Raw genomic sequence first — 20,707 nt, 5'->3', positions numbered from 1 at the left:
GACATGCAAGTGAGGATATCCTATGCAATGAGTTTGCATAAGACCGAATTATGAAATAGTTACCATTAGATGTAACTCCGTTGACTAGTTAGGTTTCTATTTCAATAGGATGACCTCGGAAACTTGGTCTTAATCCTGAGTCTATCATGAACTTCTGTTCATGAGGGTTTATCCTTTAATTTGTATGGGTGAGAGTGGCCAATTCGCTGACTCAATATGCCTATCATTTTGAGGACAATACCGAATGGAGAACTGCAAAGATAATAATACGAGATGGATTTCACTCCTTCCTAACTATAGAGTAAGTAGATGAGTGTTCCCTTAAGTGGTATTTGTGGGACTTGAACAAAGGGTCCTACCCTCTCATTGGCCTAAGAAGAGTTCTGTTTAATTGTTAGAAAAGCATGATACATGACATTACTTAGGTAAATATAAATAGTTATATTTATTTATGTTTTGTGTATGCATGGTTGATTTTCATGAATTGTTTAATATAATTGTTATATTAAAGTCATGAAATGCATATAATATGGTTTTTCTTATTAATTAGAATTTGATTGTTGATTAATTAAACCATAGAAAGCATGATTATAGGGCTAATAATTAATTCTTTTTAAGGTATACAATTAATTTTTAGTAACCGTCAACCTATAATAAAGAGTTGCATGCAAATTTAGGATCTTATAGAAAATTAATTTAGACCTTAGATCACATTAATTCTAATAAATTGGAATTAAATCCTATTTGATTTAATAGATTTAAAATATGACTAATAGGACAAACAGGACTATAGGTTATAAGAGAACTCTACTAGTGAAGTTCTGTCTAAGATGGAGGTACTTAAGATGACGGTTTACGGAACACCTTCTACTTGGGAACTGACCCGGAACTTAAGTTGAATTAACTTTAGTTTTGTTAGCATGCAATTTCACTAGGTTAATTAAATGGTTTAATTCACCTAAAACAGTAGAGTAAAGACCTTATTATAAGAGTTATAATAGGCATAGGTTTAGATAGATTCATTAACCAGAATTTAAGTAAGTATAATAACACCCTAAAATGATAGAACACTTTAATGGGAGAAAAATGGAATATGAGATATATCATTTTTTAGATATCACATCCCTAAGAGTTCACATCGTGAGATCCATGCTCGGCTTCGTGTCGCCTTAGGCGTGACCTCCCTTCAAAAAGTGTTTGCATGGGTCAATACCAAAGTGAATAGGGAAAGTGTTTATAGTAAGTGGGAGAAGAACACGTGTCAACGTATCCTACTATCTCCTCCATTAGGTTGTACCGTGAGATTCATATGAACCGCTTGAGTGTCATCCTGGAGCGACCATACCTTCGGAGGGTCTAATCATAGGATTCGGAATAATGAAAACTCCAGTAATGGATAGGGTTCCTTAGGTTAGTCTTCAATAGCTATTCTTCGTTATGGTAGCCTGTTGAAGCGTATCTTTGAGATTCGAAAATGGTAGGGTCACACTTACGGGATGAATTAAACTAGTTAATAAACCCTTGGCCGTAAAATCGTAGCTAAGAACTATGGGAATAAGAGTTATTCTGGTATTAATAATTAGCTGAGATTGTCTCAATTCAAGGGAGGGCTAGCTGATCACCCTTCAATGGCTGTTGCTCTAAATCTCTGAAGTATTGTTGCAAAAACTAAATCAATAGTTCAGGGTTCTTTAATTGCTTGTTTTTCCTGAATTGATTGTATGCTTGTAACTTGTGTAATGGGTTAAGGAAAATATAACTCATACGATCAATTGTTTGTTATTCGGGAGCCACTAATCATGTTTGTTCTTCTTTGCATAGAATTAGTTCCTCCCAACATCTAGAGGAGGGTGAAATGATGCTCAAGATTGGAACGGGAGATGCTATTTTAGCTTGTGCAGTTGGAGCTACAAAGTTATTTTTTGGAAATAGATATATATTTTTAGAAAACTTGTAAATAGTTCCAAAAATTAAAAGGAACTTTGTATCTATTTCTTGTTTAATAGAACAAAAGTATTCAATTTCTTTTTTTTTTTTTAATGAAGCGTTCATTATGAAAATGGTGTGACTATTTGTTCAACTAAATTAGAAAACAACTTGTATGTATTAAAACCAACTGAAGCAAAAACACTTTTAAATCATGAGATGTTTAAAAATCTTAATACTCAAACAAAAAGGAAAATATTTTCTTCAACAATAACACATATCTTTGGCATTTGAGATTCGGTCACATAAATCTCGATAGAATCCGGAGATTGTAAAGAATGAACTTTTAAGTGAGTTAGAAGATGATTTATTACTTTTATGTGAATCCTGTTTTGAAGGGAAAATGATTAAAAGACCATTTCGTCGACAAGGTTATAGAGCCAAAGAGCCACTAAAGCTCATACATTCAGATCTTTGTGGTCCAATGAATGTAAAAGCTCAAGAAGGGTACGAATACTTCATCTCTTTCGTTAATGATTATTCAAGGTATGGTTACTTATACCTAATGGAACATAAGTCTGAAGCTCTTGAAAAGTTCAAGGAGTATAAGGCTAAAGTTGAAAACCTGTTAGGTAAAACGATTAAAACACTTTGATCTGATCGGGGTGGAAAGTACATGGATTTAGCATTCTAAGACTATATAATAGAACATGAAATCCAATCCCAACTTTCAACACCTGATACACCTCAGTAGAATGGTGTATCAAAAAGTAGAAATATAACCTTGTTAGACATGGTTCGTTTTATGATGAGCTATGTTCAATTGCCTAGCTCGTTCTGGGGGTATACAGTAGAGACTGCAGTTCACATCTTGAATAATATTCTCTCAAAGAGTGTTTCTGAAACACCTTTCGAGTTATAGATCAGAATCTGGGGTTGTCCCGCACATGTGCTAGTGACAAATTCTAAGAAATTAGAACCTCATTCAACGTTGCCAATTTATTTGTTACTCTAAGGAAACGAGAGATGGCCTGTTCTACGACCCTCAAGAAAACAAGGTGTGTGTATCAATAAATGCTACATTCTTGGAGGAAAAACACATGAGAGATCATAAACCACGAAGCAAATTAGTATTAAATAAAGCTACTGAAGAGTTAACAAAATTTGTTGATGAAGTCGGTCTTTCCTAAAGAGTTAATGAAAAAGCTAGCACTTCAGGTCAATCTCGTCTTTCTCAATCATTTAGAGTGTCTCGACGTAGTGGGAGGGTTATATCACACCCTGACCATTACTTGGTTTTAACTAAAGATCAGGTTATCATAACATATGATGGCACTAAGGATCCATTGTCTTATAAGCAGACAATGAATAACGTAGACAATGACCAATGGATCAAAGCCATGGACCTAAAAATGAAGTCTATGTACTTCACTTCATTATGGGAACTTGTAAATCTACCTGAAGAGGTTAAACCCATAGGGTGTAAATGGATCTATAAAAGAAAGAGAGATATAGCTTGAATGGTACAGACCTTCAAAGTTAGACTTGAAGCAAAGGGTTATTACTCAGAAGGAAGGAGTTGACTATAAGGAAATTTTCCCCCCTGTTGTTATGCTTAAGTCTATAAGAATTCTCTTATCCATAGTAATATATTATGACTATGAGACATGACAAATGGATGTCAAGACTATCTTTCTAAATGGCAATCTTCAAGAGAGCATCTTTATGCCTCAGCCCGAGAGGTTTGTAGCCTAAGATTAGGAGCAAAAAGTTTGCAAGCTAAGTCTCATTTATGGGTTGAAGTAGGCACCCAGATCTTGGAACATTAGATAAGATATTGTGATCAAATTTTTTGGTTTTGATCAGAACGTTGATGGACCTTGTGTCTATAAGAAAATTATCAATGGGAAAGTAGCTTTCTTGGTACTTTGTGTGGATGATATCCTACTTATTGGGAATTATATGTATGGTACCTTACTGATATTAAAAAAATGGCTAGCAGTCCAATTCCAAATGAAGGATTTAGGAGAGGCATAGTATATTCTTGGGATCTAAATTATTAGAGATCACAAGAACAGAATGTTGGCTATGTCTTAAGCAACTTATATCGATAAAATGTTGACTCGATATTTGATGAAGAACTCTAATAAGGGTTTATTACCTTTCAGGCACGACGTTCACTTGTTTAAATAACATGTCCTAAGACACCTCAAGAAATTGAGGATATGAGACGTCTCAACTGTGGACAGCTTAATGTATGTTATGCTCTACACTAGGTCTTACTTTTATTATGCAGTGGGAAAAGTCAGTAGGTACCAGTCCAATCCAGGGTTAGACCACTGGATTGTGGTTAAGAACATCCTCCGTATCTTAGGAGAATGAGGGACTACATGTTGGTGTATGGAGCTAAGGATTTGATCCTTACGGGATAAATCGATTTGGATTTCCAAATTGACAAAGATTCTAAGAAATTTACGTCAGGATCGGTGTTCACCCTGAATGAGGGAGTAGTAGTATGGCATAGCATCAAGCAAGGATGCATTGCAGACTCCACAATAGAGGCTGAATATACAGCAGCTTGTGAAGCAACAAAAGAAGCAGTTTGGCTCAAGAAGTTCCTAAGTAATTAGTCATTCCAAACATAGACTTGCTATCACCTTATACTGTGACAACAGTGGGGCAGTAGCCAACTCCAAAGAACCTCGCAGCCACAAACGAGGAGAACATATTAAGAGGAAATATCACCTCATACGGGAGATTGTGCAACGAGAAGATGTGATCATCACAAAGATTGCTTCAGAGCACAACATCGCTAATCCATTTACAAAGGCTCTCTTAGCTAAAGTGTTCAAGGATCATCTAGAGATTCTAGGTCTGCGAGACATGTACATTGTATAATATAAGGCAAGTGGGTGATGTGTAATGGGTATATGGATGCTCTAGTTTATTGTATTTATTTACCATTCTCGTTGTTTTAGGTTTTTTTATTATGTACATCACACTAACAGGAGTTTTAGTTCGAGTGGGAGTTTGTTGGGTTTTATGATTTAAAACTCGTAGATAGTTATATAAATAATTGACTGTCATCAATAAAGAGTTATCGATGTTTTTAAAAGCATGCTTAACCTAGATTCTTTATAGTAGACTAAGTTTTTTTTTTTTTTTCTCTATGATATTTTTTGTTTCCTAATGTCCTAGTATTTTGTTTTTTGAATTTATTATCGAGAAAGGTACTCGTAATTTCGTTACGCTAGGGCTTTTATCCCCATAGTTAAGTGCATGAAAATATAATTTGCATAATATCCCGTATTATATATCGAAGAATATTTGTGATGTATATTTGCATTCTTTAGTATATTACTAGTATATTCAACATATACTTGAGATCTCAATGGAAAACGGTGATCGATTTCCAACTAGAAATATGAAAGAAAAAATAAATCAAATCTCTTAAAATGAAGGAAACATTAATTTGAAATATCTTGCATTAAATGAATATCAATTGAAGTTTAAAAAAAAAAACATAATCAAATTTTGAAAATGATGTTAATAAAGAAAGAACTAAATGTTTAGAAAATTTTGAAATAATGGTGAAAAGGTTAAATTGATCCATTTTCTTTTCTAAAAAAGGTCTTAATGAAATAATTCAAAATATAGAACATGTATGAAATATATGATGCACAGAGGACTTAATTCAAAATCTAGGACATCTATGAAATATATGATGTACAAAGGACTTTCTGTGTATGTGTGTGCGCGCTCGTGCATGTGCATGTGGGTGGGTGGTGCGTGTGTGTGCATGTGTGTGCGTGTACGTGTGCATGTGTGTGTGCGCGCGCATGTGTGGGTGTATGTGGGTGTGGATGTGTGTGGGCATGTGCGTGTGGGTGTATGTGTGTGGGCATGTGTGTGTGCGTGTGCATGAGCATGCGTGTGTACGTGTGTGTGGGTGGGTGTCCGTGTGCGTGTGCACATGCACGTGCATGCTGTGTGTGTGCGCGCGTGTGCGTGTGCTTGTGTGTGCACGTGCATATGTGTGCACGTGCATGTGTGTGTGCACATAACTATTTGATTCAATTTTATTTTGGATTTCAAATCCAGGATTGAATGGAACTGAAAAATTCAGTTTTCTTATAATTTGAAATCGAACAAACACTTCAATAAAAATCAAAATTTTTATTAAATTCAATTTGGTTTTGTCATTCGATTTGATTTGGTCAATTTTAATGAACAATAGAGGTGTATATGAGTTTGATTGGGAGATTTTTAGACCAACCCGAATTATTTGAATGACCCAATCAAGGTCTCCAACCCAACATGGCTCTTAAAATTCGAGTTGGGCTTTCAGATTATCAAAAATAGAGATCTAAATTTTAGAATTTGAAAATAAGGTATTTGACCACTCACTATTGTAATGTCACACATAATGAAACTGCAAACTCAAGAACAACTAGAGAGACAAACGATAAACATAAATAAACAAAACACAAGGTTTCTTAACACAATTCGATGAAATACGACCTACGTCTGGGAGTCGATGTCCGTGGAAAGATACTTTTACTAATATGAAGTTAAGCAGTTTACAACGTTGTACTTATCTATAAATGGATGACAAGAACAGTAACACACGAATAGCTCAACTCTCAAGAAGAACACTCAAGCTCCTCTTATGTGTAAAACCTTTAGCCAAGGATACCCAAGCTCCCCCTAAGTATGAATCTATCCTGTAAGCTCCCCCTAAGAGCAAGAACTTTTCTCAATCACGATCTTCCCACCTCATTGTAAAGTCTTCTGCACATAACAAACTTAGGCTCCCTTAAGTTAGAGGATCCCTTCTCAAGGAATAAAGAGATCTATGAACCAACCAAAGATCAAGACCTGACGCCTTGATCAGTATTGTTTTAACAAAATCTTCTTAAAAAATAACTCGAACACATAACACTCTTTTTCTTGCACTTCAGTTGTCACAAAATCGGTATTTAAATCAAAAAGAAAAATACCCATTAATGGCAAAAAAACCGCAGATGCATAAATAAGGAAAGAATTAATCCAACAAGAAAAGCAATGTTCCATACAATCTTCACAACAAATCTTGTGACAATAACTAAACCAGAATAACCACACCTTGAACAAATATAACCAATCAAAAATTCCAACAAATTATATTTATATATATATAGACACTAAAATGTACTCGACTCACCACAAAAAATGGAGGTCGAGGGAGACAATGTAGATGAAGTTGAGTCAAAGACTAAGACGAAAGAGAGTCGTGGAACAACGGTGAGAGAGATGGACAGTCGAAAATGGAAGTCACAAAGAAGAGTCAGACTGTTGGAGAGGAAGCTTTTTTGTGTGAGGCCTATGGGACGATGGCGAGAGAGACGCATGAAACGAGGCCTGAGACTTGAAAAAAATCAAAAGAGATGATGACAACAATGAGAAAGACAACAAGGGACGCATGAAACTTAAAAGAGAAGTCAACCCAAAATTTTAAAAATGTAACCCAATATTCAATCCAAAATTTACCGTATGGATTGGGTGGTTCGAATCGTTTAAGTTGGATCTATTGAACACCCTAATAAACACCTTTAACACACACAACACCTTCAATTTTCATGTTAGTCATGCTTCAGACACACAACACCTTCAATTTTCATGTTGTCATGCTTCAGCCCTCAATTCCATTTTTGCTATAATCACCCGTAAAACAAGGTTTTCTTCTCTCTCACTCCACCGATTCCATGTGAAAATAGATCAAAGTTATTTCTTTTGATTTTTACCCATAACCTACCATTCAACTTCCTTTTCTTTTTTGTGTTCACTCCCTTTTTTTCTTTCTATAAACCATGAGATGTTTACTTTTTGGAAATGTGGATAATCAAAATCTTTAGATGTCCAAAATCATAAGAGAATTTACAATGGATGACAAATCTAAAATATATAATTAGGGTCGTGCCCTTCAAGATATAGAAAATTGTAGATATGTCAAAATTCTCAAATTTTAATTTTCATTTATTTTGTATTCCTATTTTGTCCTTTTAATAAATCCATATTTTTTTTTGTGTATTAGTCAACTAATATACCACATTTAAAGTATATCAGTTATCTATTTTTTTTTCCATTGATTTATATACTTTTTGTATATATTTCTTTTGTAACAATATGAGTTATTATATACTCACTTTAATTTTTGTATTTGCTACATTTTTTTTATCCCTTTTGTAATTTTCTTTTTTTTCAAATGATGTTGTTTCTTTCATTTTTAAGTATAAATGTACAATAGGACGGGAAGATTCAACTTAAAGCTCACTAACACTCAGTTTAGCATACTCATTTTGACAATTTGAGCATGTTTCAAATAACTAGAGTAAAAAAATTTGTTTTAAAAAAACCATTTTTATGAATTTTTTAAAAACACTTAAGTAACTAATCATTTTCAACTGTGTATTAATAGTATATCAAGTGTATCGAGTGTCTTTTAATAGTATATCAAATGTGTATCAAATATACAAGGCATATACTAGTAGTGTATCAATTTATCAAGTTTATATCGATAGTGTATCATGTTATTGAGTGTATCACATGGATTGAGGTTGTTTTTTGCTATTTTTGCAAAAGTTATAAGTCTGGGCCATGGGCCTTTTTTAAAAAAAAATTGCCAAATCCGCAAGAAGCCCTTTCCTAGAATTACAAATATCGTAGTCATATTTGTTTTATACAAATATTTTTTAAGTTATATGGGAATACTTGGATAACTATGTTTGCTTAGTAGAATTTCTACTTGGATGTCTTAAATTTAATTGTCCCAAGAATGCCCGTATGACTATTTATTAATTTATAATTAATTTAATATAATTTGATCTATAGAACGTATATGATTTTATTAATTTAAAATTATTTTTAATTAATATAGTTGTATTATTTTATTTTTGTTATTTTTTCAGCAAAATAATATATATTAATTTAATATTTTTATAGAATAGATATTAATTTCAATTTGAATTAGAATATCTTAAAAAAAAAAAACTAAAAAACACTTCAATATAACCAAAGAGAGTGAAATATACGTTGACAATATTATTTAAAGAAGAGCGTGTGTGTGAATTTGAATATCTTTCCAAAAATTAAAAACGCTACAATATAACAAAAGATAGTGAAATACATAGTTGATAGTATTTATTTAAAAAGAGTACGTGTGTGAAAAGAAGAGTTAGTAAAAAAAGTAAAACAAAGATACTCTCAACGCAGGATTCCTGAAAATCCATATTCCAAGAGTGGATTGCAAACTCTCAAGATACCTTTCACAAAAACATCATAGGATGTTCCAGAATCTTCAAATGGCAAGACATCTTACATTACTGCAAAATAAATACGGAAATCCAGATGTTCACTCCATGAAAATTTTAAATCTTCTCAAAATAAACGATCTCTCAATATAGTTATTGAACTAACTTAAACATAATTAATTAGTCAAAATAAAATCATTGGTATGTCCAAAGAATGGTCATGATTTTGTAAACCATGTAACTCCAACTTAGTGTCACCCTTGCAATCATTCCATGAATGATCAAGGGATTTAAAAAAGAAAATGATTATTTGGCCACCATTTATCCAAGTGGTAGCAAATGCAATTGAGTGGAGCAAAATAAGAGTTCCTCTATATAGTCTATATCCACACATTTCTCTAACAAACACCTTCCTCTCCACATACACACTCCCAAAATATCCTCTCTTTTTTTCCCCCAAATTTACCAAAAACCCATTAACAAAATCAAATTTTTCCCCAAAAAAAAAAAAAAAAAAAAAAAAAAACCAAAAAAAAAAAAAAACCCAAACATTTTCCATTCCTCCATACACAATACAAAAACAAACAGCCCCCCATTGCCCTAGTTTATCCATCTCCTCCAAGGCAATGGCACTCGATAACTGTATACAACTAAGCACCGCCGCCGCCATGTGTGCCACCACTTCCAGACCCAAATCTCACCTTTTCCCTTCAAATTTTCCCCAAAAAACATCCTTCTCCAACAAATTACCCACTCTCCGACTCAGATTCTCCACCCCTTCTTCCTCCACTTTCAGAAAATCCTTCTCCGTCACGTGCCAAGCTCGTGGAGCCGTTGACGACGGTTAGTCCTCCGGTTCATTTCTTATGAGTTCTTCCGTTCTTGTGGCTTTGTGGGGTTTGTAAATTTGATGGGATTTTTTCTTTGTTAGTGCAGTGAAAGAAGTGACAGAGTCGAGTTGGAACAATTTGGTGGTGGAGAGTCAAAAGGCTGTGTTGGTGGAATTTTGGGCGCCGTGGTGTGGACCTTGTAAGATTATTGAGCCTGTGATTAAGGAATTAGCGGCGGAATATGCTGGGAAGATTGTGTGTTTGAAGCTTAATACAGATGTTAGCCCAAATGTGGCTTCGAAATATGGGATTAGAAGCATTCCCACGGTTCTGTTTTTCAAAAATGGAGAGAAGAGAGAAAGTGTTATTGGAGCTGTGCCTAAATCTACCTTGGCTGCTACCATTGATAAGTATGTTGAGGTTTGATTTTGAAGAATCCCCATTATCAAATTTCACCAGATATCTTCCAATCTTCTTCTTTCTTGTATATGTATATCAACATGTGTAAAAATGGGAGAACTTTTGTCAATCTCTTCTTTGATTCTGTTGTAATGACAACTTTCTTTTTCTACTTTATGTACTTCATTCATTTTATGTTTTTTTTTTTCTTTTTTTGGTGGGGGGGAATTTCTATGATTAGTACATAAGACACCAATTAACAGTCTAATGGTAGATTAAAGTTTTCTGTAATATGAGTTAAAAGTATGTGAAAGGATATCGTAAACTTAAGGGAAGATGGAGCTACAGGCTACAGCTACTTATCAAACTATGTGGATATTGCTGAGAGAGTTTTGTATGGATGATCGAAACTGGGGTGAAAAATGTAATTTGCCTTGTTTTTTGGAAAATGAGATTTTTTACCCTTATTAATGTGAAATTTGGGTGAAATTATCGAAACGAAAAAATAAGAGGTTGTGCCCACATTTGAGATTTTTTTACACACTTGCTCTCTTGTTTGCTCGCCATTTCGCTCCCTCACTCGCTCCCTTTTATCTCTTACAAATCGCTCTTCGCTCTCCGCTTTCTTGCTACTCTAAGGATCCGTCAGGTTGAAGTTGTGGTCACACCAAAAAAAATAAGAAGAGACCCAGGAGGAGAAGACTAGGAATTCCAGGTTGTGCTGAAGAAGAAAAAGAAAAAAAAAATATCAAGAAAAGGCATATCTGGAACTTTACATAGTCCAATGGTCAACAGAAGCTCAATTACCATTGTTTTTCAAATGTGGGTATTTTTCATTTTGGTCTTCCAAAATAGGTCATGTAATTTTCCGACATCATTGGGGTAAAAGAGCCAACAAATATTGAGACTATGTAATGAAGTAAAAATGAAGGTTATGAAACACTCTTGGTTACTTTGATTCGAACTATTTAGTCTTTGTAATTATAATTTGTACAATTTATTCCCTGAACATTGATATCTAAAAATTTAATTATATATTTTCAAAATTGAAACAATTTAATTTAAGAAATCTTCAAAATTAGATACCAAATTTTATTATTTATAATGTAGACTTTGTATTTTATTTTTAAAAAAATGAGTTTCTAACTTGTTTATCAAAAAAACTCATTAAAGTTTAACATTAAGTTCTAATGTGGAGACTAGATTTTATAATACAGAGACTAAGTTAAAACTAAATTATTACAAAAATGAAATTATAGGAAACCTTTAACCTAAAATGAAAGATATTTTCTTAACAATCATTGACGACGAGACCAGTTGATTGGTCACCTTTTTGGAATTTGCAATCGTGATCGCAACAATTTAGTATTTTACAGTGAATTTAAATCCACCATCTTCAAACTTATAGTGATAGTTCTTTCATCTCAACTCGCATAACTCAATCAGGACACCTTTTTTTTCTGAGAGAGTGATTCGCATATGAGAATAGAAAGCTTTTTGTGCAATTACTTAGAATTGGTGGGATCAGAATAATTATCTAATTGGTTTCTTCTCTTTCTACAATAACATTAGGCAGAAACAAATCATTCCCATGATCAACAAATTCTAAATCCTCTGATGTGAAATCATTCATTAAAAACCAACAACCCAAAGAACGTCAATATATTGTATGCCACCATGAAAGGCAACCTTGTTTTGCCTTCCATGTGGTCTGTTTCTATAGATTAAGCATCTGGGTGGGTCCCCCTTTTAGTTCCCCAAAAGGGTAGGAGATCCACTTCATTTGTTTTTTTAGTACTCTCAAGTAATTCATTCACCTGAATTCAAACTTCCTAAAGTTAGCCACTCTGCAACCCATTTTTGGATTTCTTTCAAATGATCAAATTCCTTGTAAACCATAAATAAAACTTAAAATGGCTGAGGAAAAGGAAGGTAGACAGACAATCAAAATTGCTAAAAAGGCCAAATATTAGAAGAAAAAGAAAAAAAACTATAGAAATAGACAGGTTACATTTGAAATCACAGACAACCTGCCCCTATCACCACCCATCACCAGCCGTCAGACTTTCCCTTTCGTATAATATAATAAAAAGCAAATATATTGGTACAAAGTGTGAATCATTATGCCCCGTACCTGCCTTGCCATGCGGTGCCTGCCATCTCTTGCAGGGCCATCGGCAAATTCTCATAATTTGAATGAGATTAAGCACCAATCCATAAACTGATGATCCATATATATAGCTTTTCTTCATGGGGATGACTTCCAGCCAAATTGGAGATTACTAAAGCCATTTACAGCTCCTAGACCACTAAGAAGCTGGTTTCCCAAATCTTGCGGTTGACCATTCATGCTTTGTTCTAGAGCAAACGATGCCATTCCGTTTCGTCTATTCATCATGGAGTTATTCCCCATTGCAGTCCTCATTCCATTAACCATGGCAGGCTGTCCAAGCCCACTCCCCATTGATCCGTATCCACCTCCTCCCATTCCTGGGCCACCGTTCGTTGCTCCATTCCCCCCTATACAATTCCCATTGTTGAGACCTGTACTACTTGTAGGTAAGACTCCATTCGAGTTTTTCATATCATTGACCACCGAACCGACACCGACCAGACTATTCGGCCCATTCATTTGATTATTCATCATCATCTCTTGTAAGATCTTTTGCACGGAGGATTGTGTATCACCAGGATCAGCATCTCCAGACAAGGCAGGTTGTTGCATAGAGATATTTGCAGGAGAATTAGCAGCACTCATCTGATTGGCATTCTTTGCAGCTGCATGCGATGGTTGTGAAAGATTGTTAGATGATGAGGGAGTAGGTGGCTGGAATGTAGAAGGGTTCGGTTGCGTAGGTTGAATTGTACTGGAAGAACCAGGAGATGGAATCTGAACAGAACTTCCCCCGTATGAGTTGCTAGCATTAGCCATAGAGTTCTGCTGTCTGGAGTTCATTGAATTCTGGTGAAGAAGCCCAGCAATGGTGCTCGCTGAGTTTGATGTTGAAGGTTGGTTGGTGGTGTTATTTACACTGGTCACACCATTGCTAGCTGTAAGCTGCTGCACTGCAGAAGCCTGGACGGAACCCTGGTTGTTATTCGAGTGCTGGGCTATGGATGATTGCTGTTGTTGCTGCTCATCAGAAATGTGAGCTTGATTTGTAAGCCCCGATGATGAACTAGTCCTCCGAGGAAACTTTGCTAGACTATCTGATTGATAATACAAGAAGATACATTCAATAATCTACTAATACATTGACCACTTCTTGTTTTAAAATTTAAATTTAAATTTTTTTTTTAAAAAAAGAAAGGAATTAACTTCTAAAAAAACTGAGAACATTCAAAAGCCTCAGAGATCACAAGCAGATGACAGTTGGGCTGTGATATGTTACATAGCACATAAAATATCAATAACAACAAACATATATTCTTTTCTGACTTCTTCAGTCCACCTTGCTTCCGAAGAAAAACAGAGAGCATGACTCATAGAAACTATACAAACTATACTTAGGAAGCTTCAGGCCTCTCCTCCTTGGAATCTCTCTCTCAATTAGGATATGAAGGAGCCCTTCCATAACTTCAAGAAAAGCTGTATCTACTTCCTCCTCATACCCTCGAGTTATCCACTTCAAATTTCAAAACAGGTTATTACTTTACTAATGATCTACGGTTATTTTACTAGACCATGGGTTTAGACTTCCAATCAACATCGTTCACAATGACCCCTAGACAATCACTCAATCTCAAGAATTTTGCAGCAAAAACTGCAGTGTATTTAATGTTCTAAGATAGGCATTACTATCAGAACCTACGAAATCAAAGAGGTCTAAAGTTACAACTTATTTCATTGATCAGTTGGCCAACCCATGATAGATTTTTATTTATTTTTTTATTTTTTTGCTTAATCTTTAAAAAAAATAATTTAAATATTATATATAAATAAATAAATAAATTTATTTTTTAAAAAAAAAAAAAGAAAAGAAAAAAGCTGATGTGCTTCTTGAGTTAGAAAACAGCTTCTAATTTGTGAGCGAGTGTGTTTGTGTGTATGTAATAGTTTATCAACGCATCTCCCAAATCCCTTCAAAAACTGCTAAAAGCTCATAAAATAATAAAACCAACAAGATTCAACTTACCCATTGGCCCAATTCCTGTTTCTTTGCTGTAATCAATCAAGTCCTTCATGCTATTAACCACTTCGGATATCTGAAGACCCAAAAGAAAAACCATACACAGGAAAAAATGTAACTTAGATACGTACACATAACAATGCTTCAGTTTTAAAGGCCGGGAAATGAACGGCTCAAATATATCGATAAATCAATAGGTTACATTATACATATGTTCAGAAATTCATGAACGATTGAATATGAATACTATGCATATGCAAAAATGTACTCCGAAACTAAAAATCACTGACCTTCAAAAATACAGAACCCACTCCCCACAATGAAAGTGGAGCAGAAAACAAACATATTTAACAAACACTTCTGGCAAATTCATAGGCAGATGTGTTATTCAAATTGAGAAACTAGTTCATACAATGTAATAAACTTTCAATAAGTATTCCAACATAAACCAAAAGTATTTGCAACCTTTATGCTCCCTCCAAAAAAAAAATAGGTTAAATTACAAATTGCCCCTAAATTTTGAGGCTTGTGTCTATTCAGTCATTAAACTTTCAAAATTACAAATTAGTCCCAATACATCAATATTTTTTAAAATTCATGAATCTACAAATCACAAAATTAAAACTTTTAGGTATCCCTACGGCATAAAAAAGATCAATTAATATTTAAAAGTTTCGAATTGTTCAAAGACCTATAGACATAAAATTGAAAGTTTTGAGACCTATTAGACACAAAGGTAAAAGTTTAAGGACCTATAAGACATTTTTTAAAGCTCAAAGACCAAATAGAAAAATCCCAAAAAACTTGTAATTTAACCAAAAATTAATTATTTGGGTTGGGAAAACTGAGCAAAGAGGGGCTTCTAAGATACGTAGAAGAAGAAATAGCTGCTGGAGTTAAAAAGTGAAGGTAAACAAAATTTCATCCTCCGTAGAGGGATTTCAAGTTATAAGGCATGAGCATAGCACAATATTTGAACTGCAGAACAAGGCTAGAAATTTAGAATGTTAATGAGGTGATTTGTGAACCCACAACTCCAGCAAAACTGTCGAATTTAACCTAAAATAAATAGTTAAACCTCGTGAGAAATTATATTTACGAGAAACAAGCCTAAGGAAACAAACCCTTTAAAAATGACGTATCCAATGGCAAACAATATTCCAACACGATGCAGTCATATTTACTAAAACTGATTATCTACAGGAGATGTGCAATAAATAACAATATACCAATTTACAAAAAGACTACCCATCTAAAATACACTGAGTCCAAAGAATGATAAGTAAAGAAATTAATTATATATCAATAGGCAAAGAATCCTTATCTAAATGAGAATCCTTATCTAAATGTCATGGAACTAAATATTAAGTGTGTATCGAAATAAAACCGATATCCGTTTGTCACTGAATGCCCACAGCCCTGCAACTTTTTGATGCATAATGACCAAAAATTTGTGTTAGTTATTTATTATTACCTGAAGACAACGTACGTATCTCTTTGTATATCCCAAGTCATTCACCAGCGGAACTTCCAAGGCTTTAGCTAACTGTCGTGCTGAAGCCACAAACCTATGCACAATTCATTAAGGGCTTGAATGATCTTCAAAAACATAATTAATTTCAAAATGAAGCTATAAAAGGCAGTGTTAACCAAATGATATACTTCATCTATAAGAACCGTGAAGAAGATTTTGGTGTGTAGTTTACATAAAACATCTAGAGAGTCCAACTACCTAAAGATGCCCACATACGCCATTATATATGGCGTCCCAACTTATAGGTGTACCCAAAAAAAAAAAAAATCAATCCTCAATTGGTTACGTACAAATCTTTACAAACAAGTAATGAATGCCTAAATAATTCCACACCCACAGGTCAATGAATGGTCAAAATAATTTCAGAATCAAAATGCACATTACATTGAACAATCAACATCATAAGGCCATAGTATTTGATAAGGAATGAACTAACAAATGTTTGTGAAAAAGTAAAAGAAAATGTCTTATAGAATTATAAAGAACGAATCATGCTTGTAATGGAAACCACTAGCAATAAATAATCCCTAACTAAGAAGAGCTAAACGTACTGGAAAAAAAGCCTTGGGAACGTTTTCATTTTTCAACCATATCCAAACAAAGTGTCAGCAAATCTCACTCAGACTTTTCACACAGGCAGAAGCAAACAGGTAGGTATTTGTTTGATAAACGTGAATGTTAAGCAGGACGTACATGTTACAATTGTTTTGCAATTCAGGAGTTGATAGATTGGATGATGCGTTCTGAATGGCAGACTGATACTTTTGAGCTGCTGCTCCAAGGTGACTAACCTGCATAAAGTGAATAACTGTTACTACATATTGATGGATAACAGGCTGTAATAGTGATTGCTGTAGAGATAATTTTACAAATTATCTGGTCAACTGAAATGCAAGAGAGTGCTTTTCTGGAGAGCAACATGGGGCCTGATTTAACGTGTTACAAGATGAAGTTAAACCTGAGGTATCAATAATCTCCTAGGAATAAGTTCTTCATGGCGCCGAGCACAGAATTCCCATGAACATATCTGAAAGGAATAACAAGTGAAAAAACATCATGAACTGAATATTGCATCTGGGCCATAAAACATTCTAAGTTGTTGAAAGCACAGCCACAAACATGCAGATGCACAGAAAATAGGGGGAGTATCTTTTACACAACCTTAAGGTCTGGAGAAAAAACAATTCGGAGTTGGCCATCGCGGACAACGCGAAGTTGCTCAAAAACGCTTTCCTGTATCGCTTTTGCATAATCCAAAACGATCTGACCAGATGCATTATGATATTCACGAGGCATGTCAAGATAAAGTAGTTCCTCCATGGTACCACTTTCATACTTGATCTTAAAAAGCCTGGGAAGAACTTCAGCAGTTGCTTCTGAAATAGCAAAAATACATTCAGATTCCATCAAGATCAAAAGTGCACAAGAAAGAACCGTGAAGAAGCATTAATGGAAGTGCTTTGCAAATGCCATTAAAACTGAAATTCAGCAGAATTTTTAATTCTAACCAACAGGCATGATAACTGAACCTACCAAAGCCACGCCCGGGCTTGCGGTTGCATATTTCACAATGCCATACATCCTGAAAATTTCAAAAAAATGGTTTTTATATTGCATCAACAATGACATGGTGACAGGTAAGTAGCAAAGCTCTCAAAGAATCTAGCAATAAATTCCGAAAAAATGGAAGCAAAATAAATATTATAGATTTTTAAGCATGTCAAGTTTCATCAAAATTTCTATTGTTATAATGCCAAATAGTATAAGGATGCAGTGTATCTAGCAGAAGACCTGAGGAAAAACTCCTGTTGTTTGTCGTCCACTTCCATACATGGAAACACACCATTTCTTTTTGGCATGAGGTGCAAAGTACTCGTTAACAAATTTCCTCCAGAAATCTATGTTGTTGTCCTACAAACAAATCAGACTTGTCAGATAGTCATCCCCTTGGAGACGACAAAAGATTCAAAGTAACATATTCTTACTTCAGGTCTGTGTTGTTGGTGATACATATAATGAGTCAGACGCCGGGCACACATTCCAGGTTCATATCCTGGTTTAACAGGAGATCTCAGAGAAAGGTTCTGCTGTTGGTAATGTTGTTGCAATTGTGGCCGTTGAGGAGGCATACTTTTTAGGAGATGTTGCTGATGTTGTTGTTGCAATTGTAAAAGCCTTTGTTGGTGCATTAGATTAATTTGGGCAGCCGCTGCCTGAGAGGACTGTCTAGACATATGGAGAAATTGTTGCGATTGCTGTTGCTGTTGATGCGGATGCTGATGCTGATGTTGTTGTTGCTGCTGCTGCTGCTGCTGCTGAAATAATGACTGGTCCGATTGTTGGGGTTCCATTTTTACTGGTGCCAAACCTCTCATCGACTGAAGTCGTTGTGATTCTAATTTCACTGGACCAAGGTTTCTCAAAGTTTGCAAATGCTGTTGCTGCTGTTGCTGCTGCTGTCCATGTTGATCATTGCTGGTCACTTGAGGCTCCAACTTAACAGGTCCAACAACAGCCAACCCTCGCATTGCTTGAAATTGTGGTTGTTGATTGCTCTGAATGGCAGAAAACTGTTCCATCGACTGTTGACTATGTTGGAAGTTCTGGGGATCTAGTTGTTGCGACTGCTGCTGATCTGATAACAACTGGCTGCTAGAAAGGTTAGAAAATTGTGGATTCTGCCCTTGGACAGATGAAACGGGGTTTGTCATATTGGATGCTACAAATGATGACGAAGGATTATTAAAGCCCATTCCATTGCCAACACCAGAAAGAGGGTCTGGCTCCGCACCAGGATGTGCATTAGGAGCCCCATTCCCAAATGATTGATTAAGGAGAGATGACACATTGGACATATTACCAAGCATATTCATATTATTGAACTGATTGCGAGGCGATACAAGTGAAGAAAATGCTGCCTGAGAAGGAAGCATACCACCTTGAACTCCCAGCAATCCAGAATTAGACCGTAGAATTGAGGGTGAAACAGACTGTGCACCACCACCCATAGGAGTGGGTGGCCCCGATGTTACCATCTTTCCCAATCACGGGCTAGAATCACTCGCTGTAGAAAGAGAAACCTACCTAAGAAATAGAATACAGTTAACCTGGGAGGAAAATTGAAACAAAGCTCAACTCAGACTCAAAGAGCATTCTTCCCAATACCCAACCCTACAGGCTACAGGTTCATTATCTCGCAGAGATATAAGTGGATTAGTTTCGAGCCTGAGCATGCTGTATTCAGTTTTCCCAAACACAAGCCAGAGACCAAAGGAAGCCGAAATGAAGGAACTCCTTCCGGTTCTGACCATTATAGAATCCCAGTGTCTTCCCGAGAGGATCAAACCTCGATGTTCCGTATAAATCTCTGTACAAGAACATATCAGATCCACTTCAAATTCAACATTCAGAAGAAAAGCAAACAGTAAAAGTAAAACCAAATCAATAACCCTGATCGATAATCATAATTTCATCAAAACAACCCGAGACGAACTTAAATTTCTGAAATAACCAATTAAATCTCCAAAAAGAAATCCAAATCTTACACCCCTCAGAAGGGAAAAAAAAAAACCCAATAATAAAACAAAACAACCCGTTAGGGCAATTGAATAAGACCTCTATCAACAAACCTCATCTTCACCACTCCAATGAACTCCCATGCTTAAAATCCCGAAGAAACATTCGATAAATGGAAACCTCATGACATTCTTACACAATCCAGAAAAAAATAAAGCAGAGGAGAGACAAAAACAACTCGATCAAAAAGAAATCAAGGATCCAAACACGAAACAACATCTAGCAGTGGAATGAAGTTGAAAGAGAAATTAGGAGGTTTGAATAGAAGAGCATATAGAGAACTCACCAGCAACTGAAAAACAGCTTGAAAGTCTCAAAATATCAAACAAAGAACATCAAGAACAACAAAGGAGACCCCAAATTGACTAAATTGTGGAGGTTTAAGCTATCTTCCTTCTTCTTCGTGGTTGTTCTTCTTCGTTGCAGAACTTGAAATTGGAATATGTCAGCTGAAGAAGCTTAGAGGCATAGATTTCAGAGTGTGTGAACTCATGGAAGGATTCTCCCACAGTAAGCACGGCCTGTTTTCTCGCTGTAACTTAGAGAGAGAGAGAGAGAGAGAGAGAGAGAGAGAGAGGAGAGAGAAAGGGAAACTGTGTCCTTGCGGACGTCAAAATTGTATTAGATCGGATTGAATTTTCTTCATTCTTTTTCTTCTGTTTTTTACCTCGTTTCTGTCTCTCACAGAGATGAAGTCAAATGTTATTCTTCTTTATCAGCTTATGCTTATATATAACGAATGTCATGCCCATCATATCCATACATACATAACATGATTACCATCCATTCATGGTCCGCGTGAGGGTAGGGATTATAGCTTCTATTCCTCTACGGTGATCCAATAACTCCCCTTCTATATCACCTAAATTACAATCTTGCCATTCCTCTTACGCCTTTTCCTCTCTAAAATCCACCTATCCTCAATTCACTAATTCAACTCGACATTTATATAGATATTTTTATATATTCATGTTTTCGGATAAATCAACATTTTATCACATCATAAAATGTCATGAAATATAC

General features: G+C 35.2%; 2 protein-coding genes across 2 annotated transcripts; one reads left to right on the top strand and one right to left on the bottom strand.

Annotated features, from left to right (window-relative positions):
- Nucleotides 1-9,731: 9,731 nt before the first annotated feature.
- Nucleotides 9,732-10,638, top strand: LOC120075136 (thioredoxin M-type, chloroplastic-like). The gene is made up of 2 exons (XM_039028310.1): nt 9,732-10,058; nt 10,152-10,638. Exons 1-2 carry the CDS (start codon nt 9,842-9,844, stop codon nt 10,469-10,471), a joined length of 537 nt encoding a protein of 178 aa, XP_038884238.1. The 5' UTR covers nt 9,732-9,841; the 3' UTR covers nt 10,472-10,638.
- Nucleotides 10,639-12,320: 1,682 nt separating this feature from the next.
- Nucleotides 12,321-20,376, bottom strand: LOC120075174 (transcriptional corepressor SEUSS-like). The gene is made up of 10 exons (XM_039028367.1): nt 19,971-20,376; nt 18,094-19,475; nt 17,900-18,019; nt 17,642-17,690; nt 17,270-17,484; nt 17,067-17,135; nt 16,802-16,899; nt 16,049-16,142; nt 14,581-14,650; nt 12,321-13,654 (listed from the first exon to the last, which is right to left on the bottom strand). The coding sequence occupies exons 2-10, from the start codon at nt 19,141-19,143 to the stop codon at nt 12,693-12,695; spliced, it is 2,727 nt and encodes a 908-aa protein (XP_038884295.1). The 5' UTR covers nt 19,144-19,475; nt 19,971-20,376; the 3' UTR covers nt 12,321-12,692.
- Nucleotides 20,377-20,707: the final 331 nt, after the last annotated feature.

This window comes from Benincasa hispida, chromosome 4, assembly GCF_009727055.1.
Source record: "Benincasa hispida cultivar B227 chromosome 4, ASM972705v1, whole genome shotgun sequence".
NCBI classification, from domain to species: domain Eukaryota; kingdom Viridiplantae; phylum Streptophyta; class Magnoliopsida; order Cucurbitales; family Cucurbitaceae; genus Benincasa; species Benincasa hispida.
The sequence above is the reverse complement of the archived record's forward strand: the minus strand, read 5'-3'. Positions and strand labels throughout refer to the sequence as shown.

What these genes read in the sequence shown, in the direction of transcription:
- LOC120075136 (XM_039028310.1), top strand. Translation starts at nt 9,842, where the DNA reads ATGGCACTCGATAACTGTATACAACTAAGCACCGCCGCCGCCATGTGT. An exon ending in TCGTGGAGCCGTTGACGACG is followed by an intron (nt 10,059 to 10,151) that starts GTTAGTCCTCCG and finishes TTGTTAGTGCAG; the next exon opens with TGAAAGAAGTGACAGAGTCG.
- LOC120075174 (XM_039028367.1), bottom strand. Translation starts at nt 19,143, where the DNA reads ATGGTAACATCGGGGCCACCCACTCCTATGGGTGGTGGTGCACAGTCT. An exon ending in CAAGCCCGGGCGTGGCTTTG is followed by an intron (nt 17,485 to 17,641) that starts GTAGGTTCAGTT and finishes TTGCTATTTCAG; the next exon opens with AAGCAACTGCTGAAGTTCTT. An exon ending in GGAGATTATTGATACCTCAG is followed by an intron (nt 16,900 to 17,066) that starts GTTTAACTTCAT and finishes CACTTTATGCAG; the next exon opens with GTTAGTCACCTTGGAGCAGC.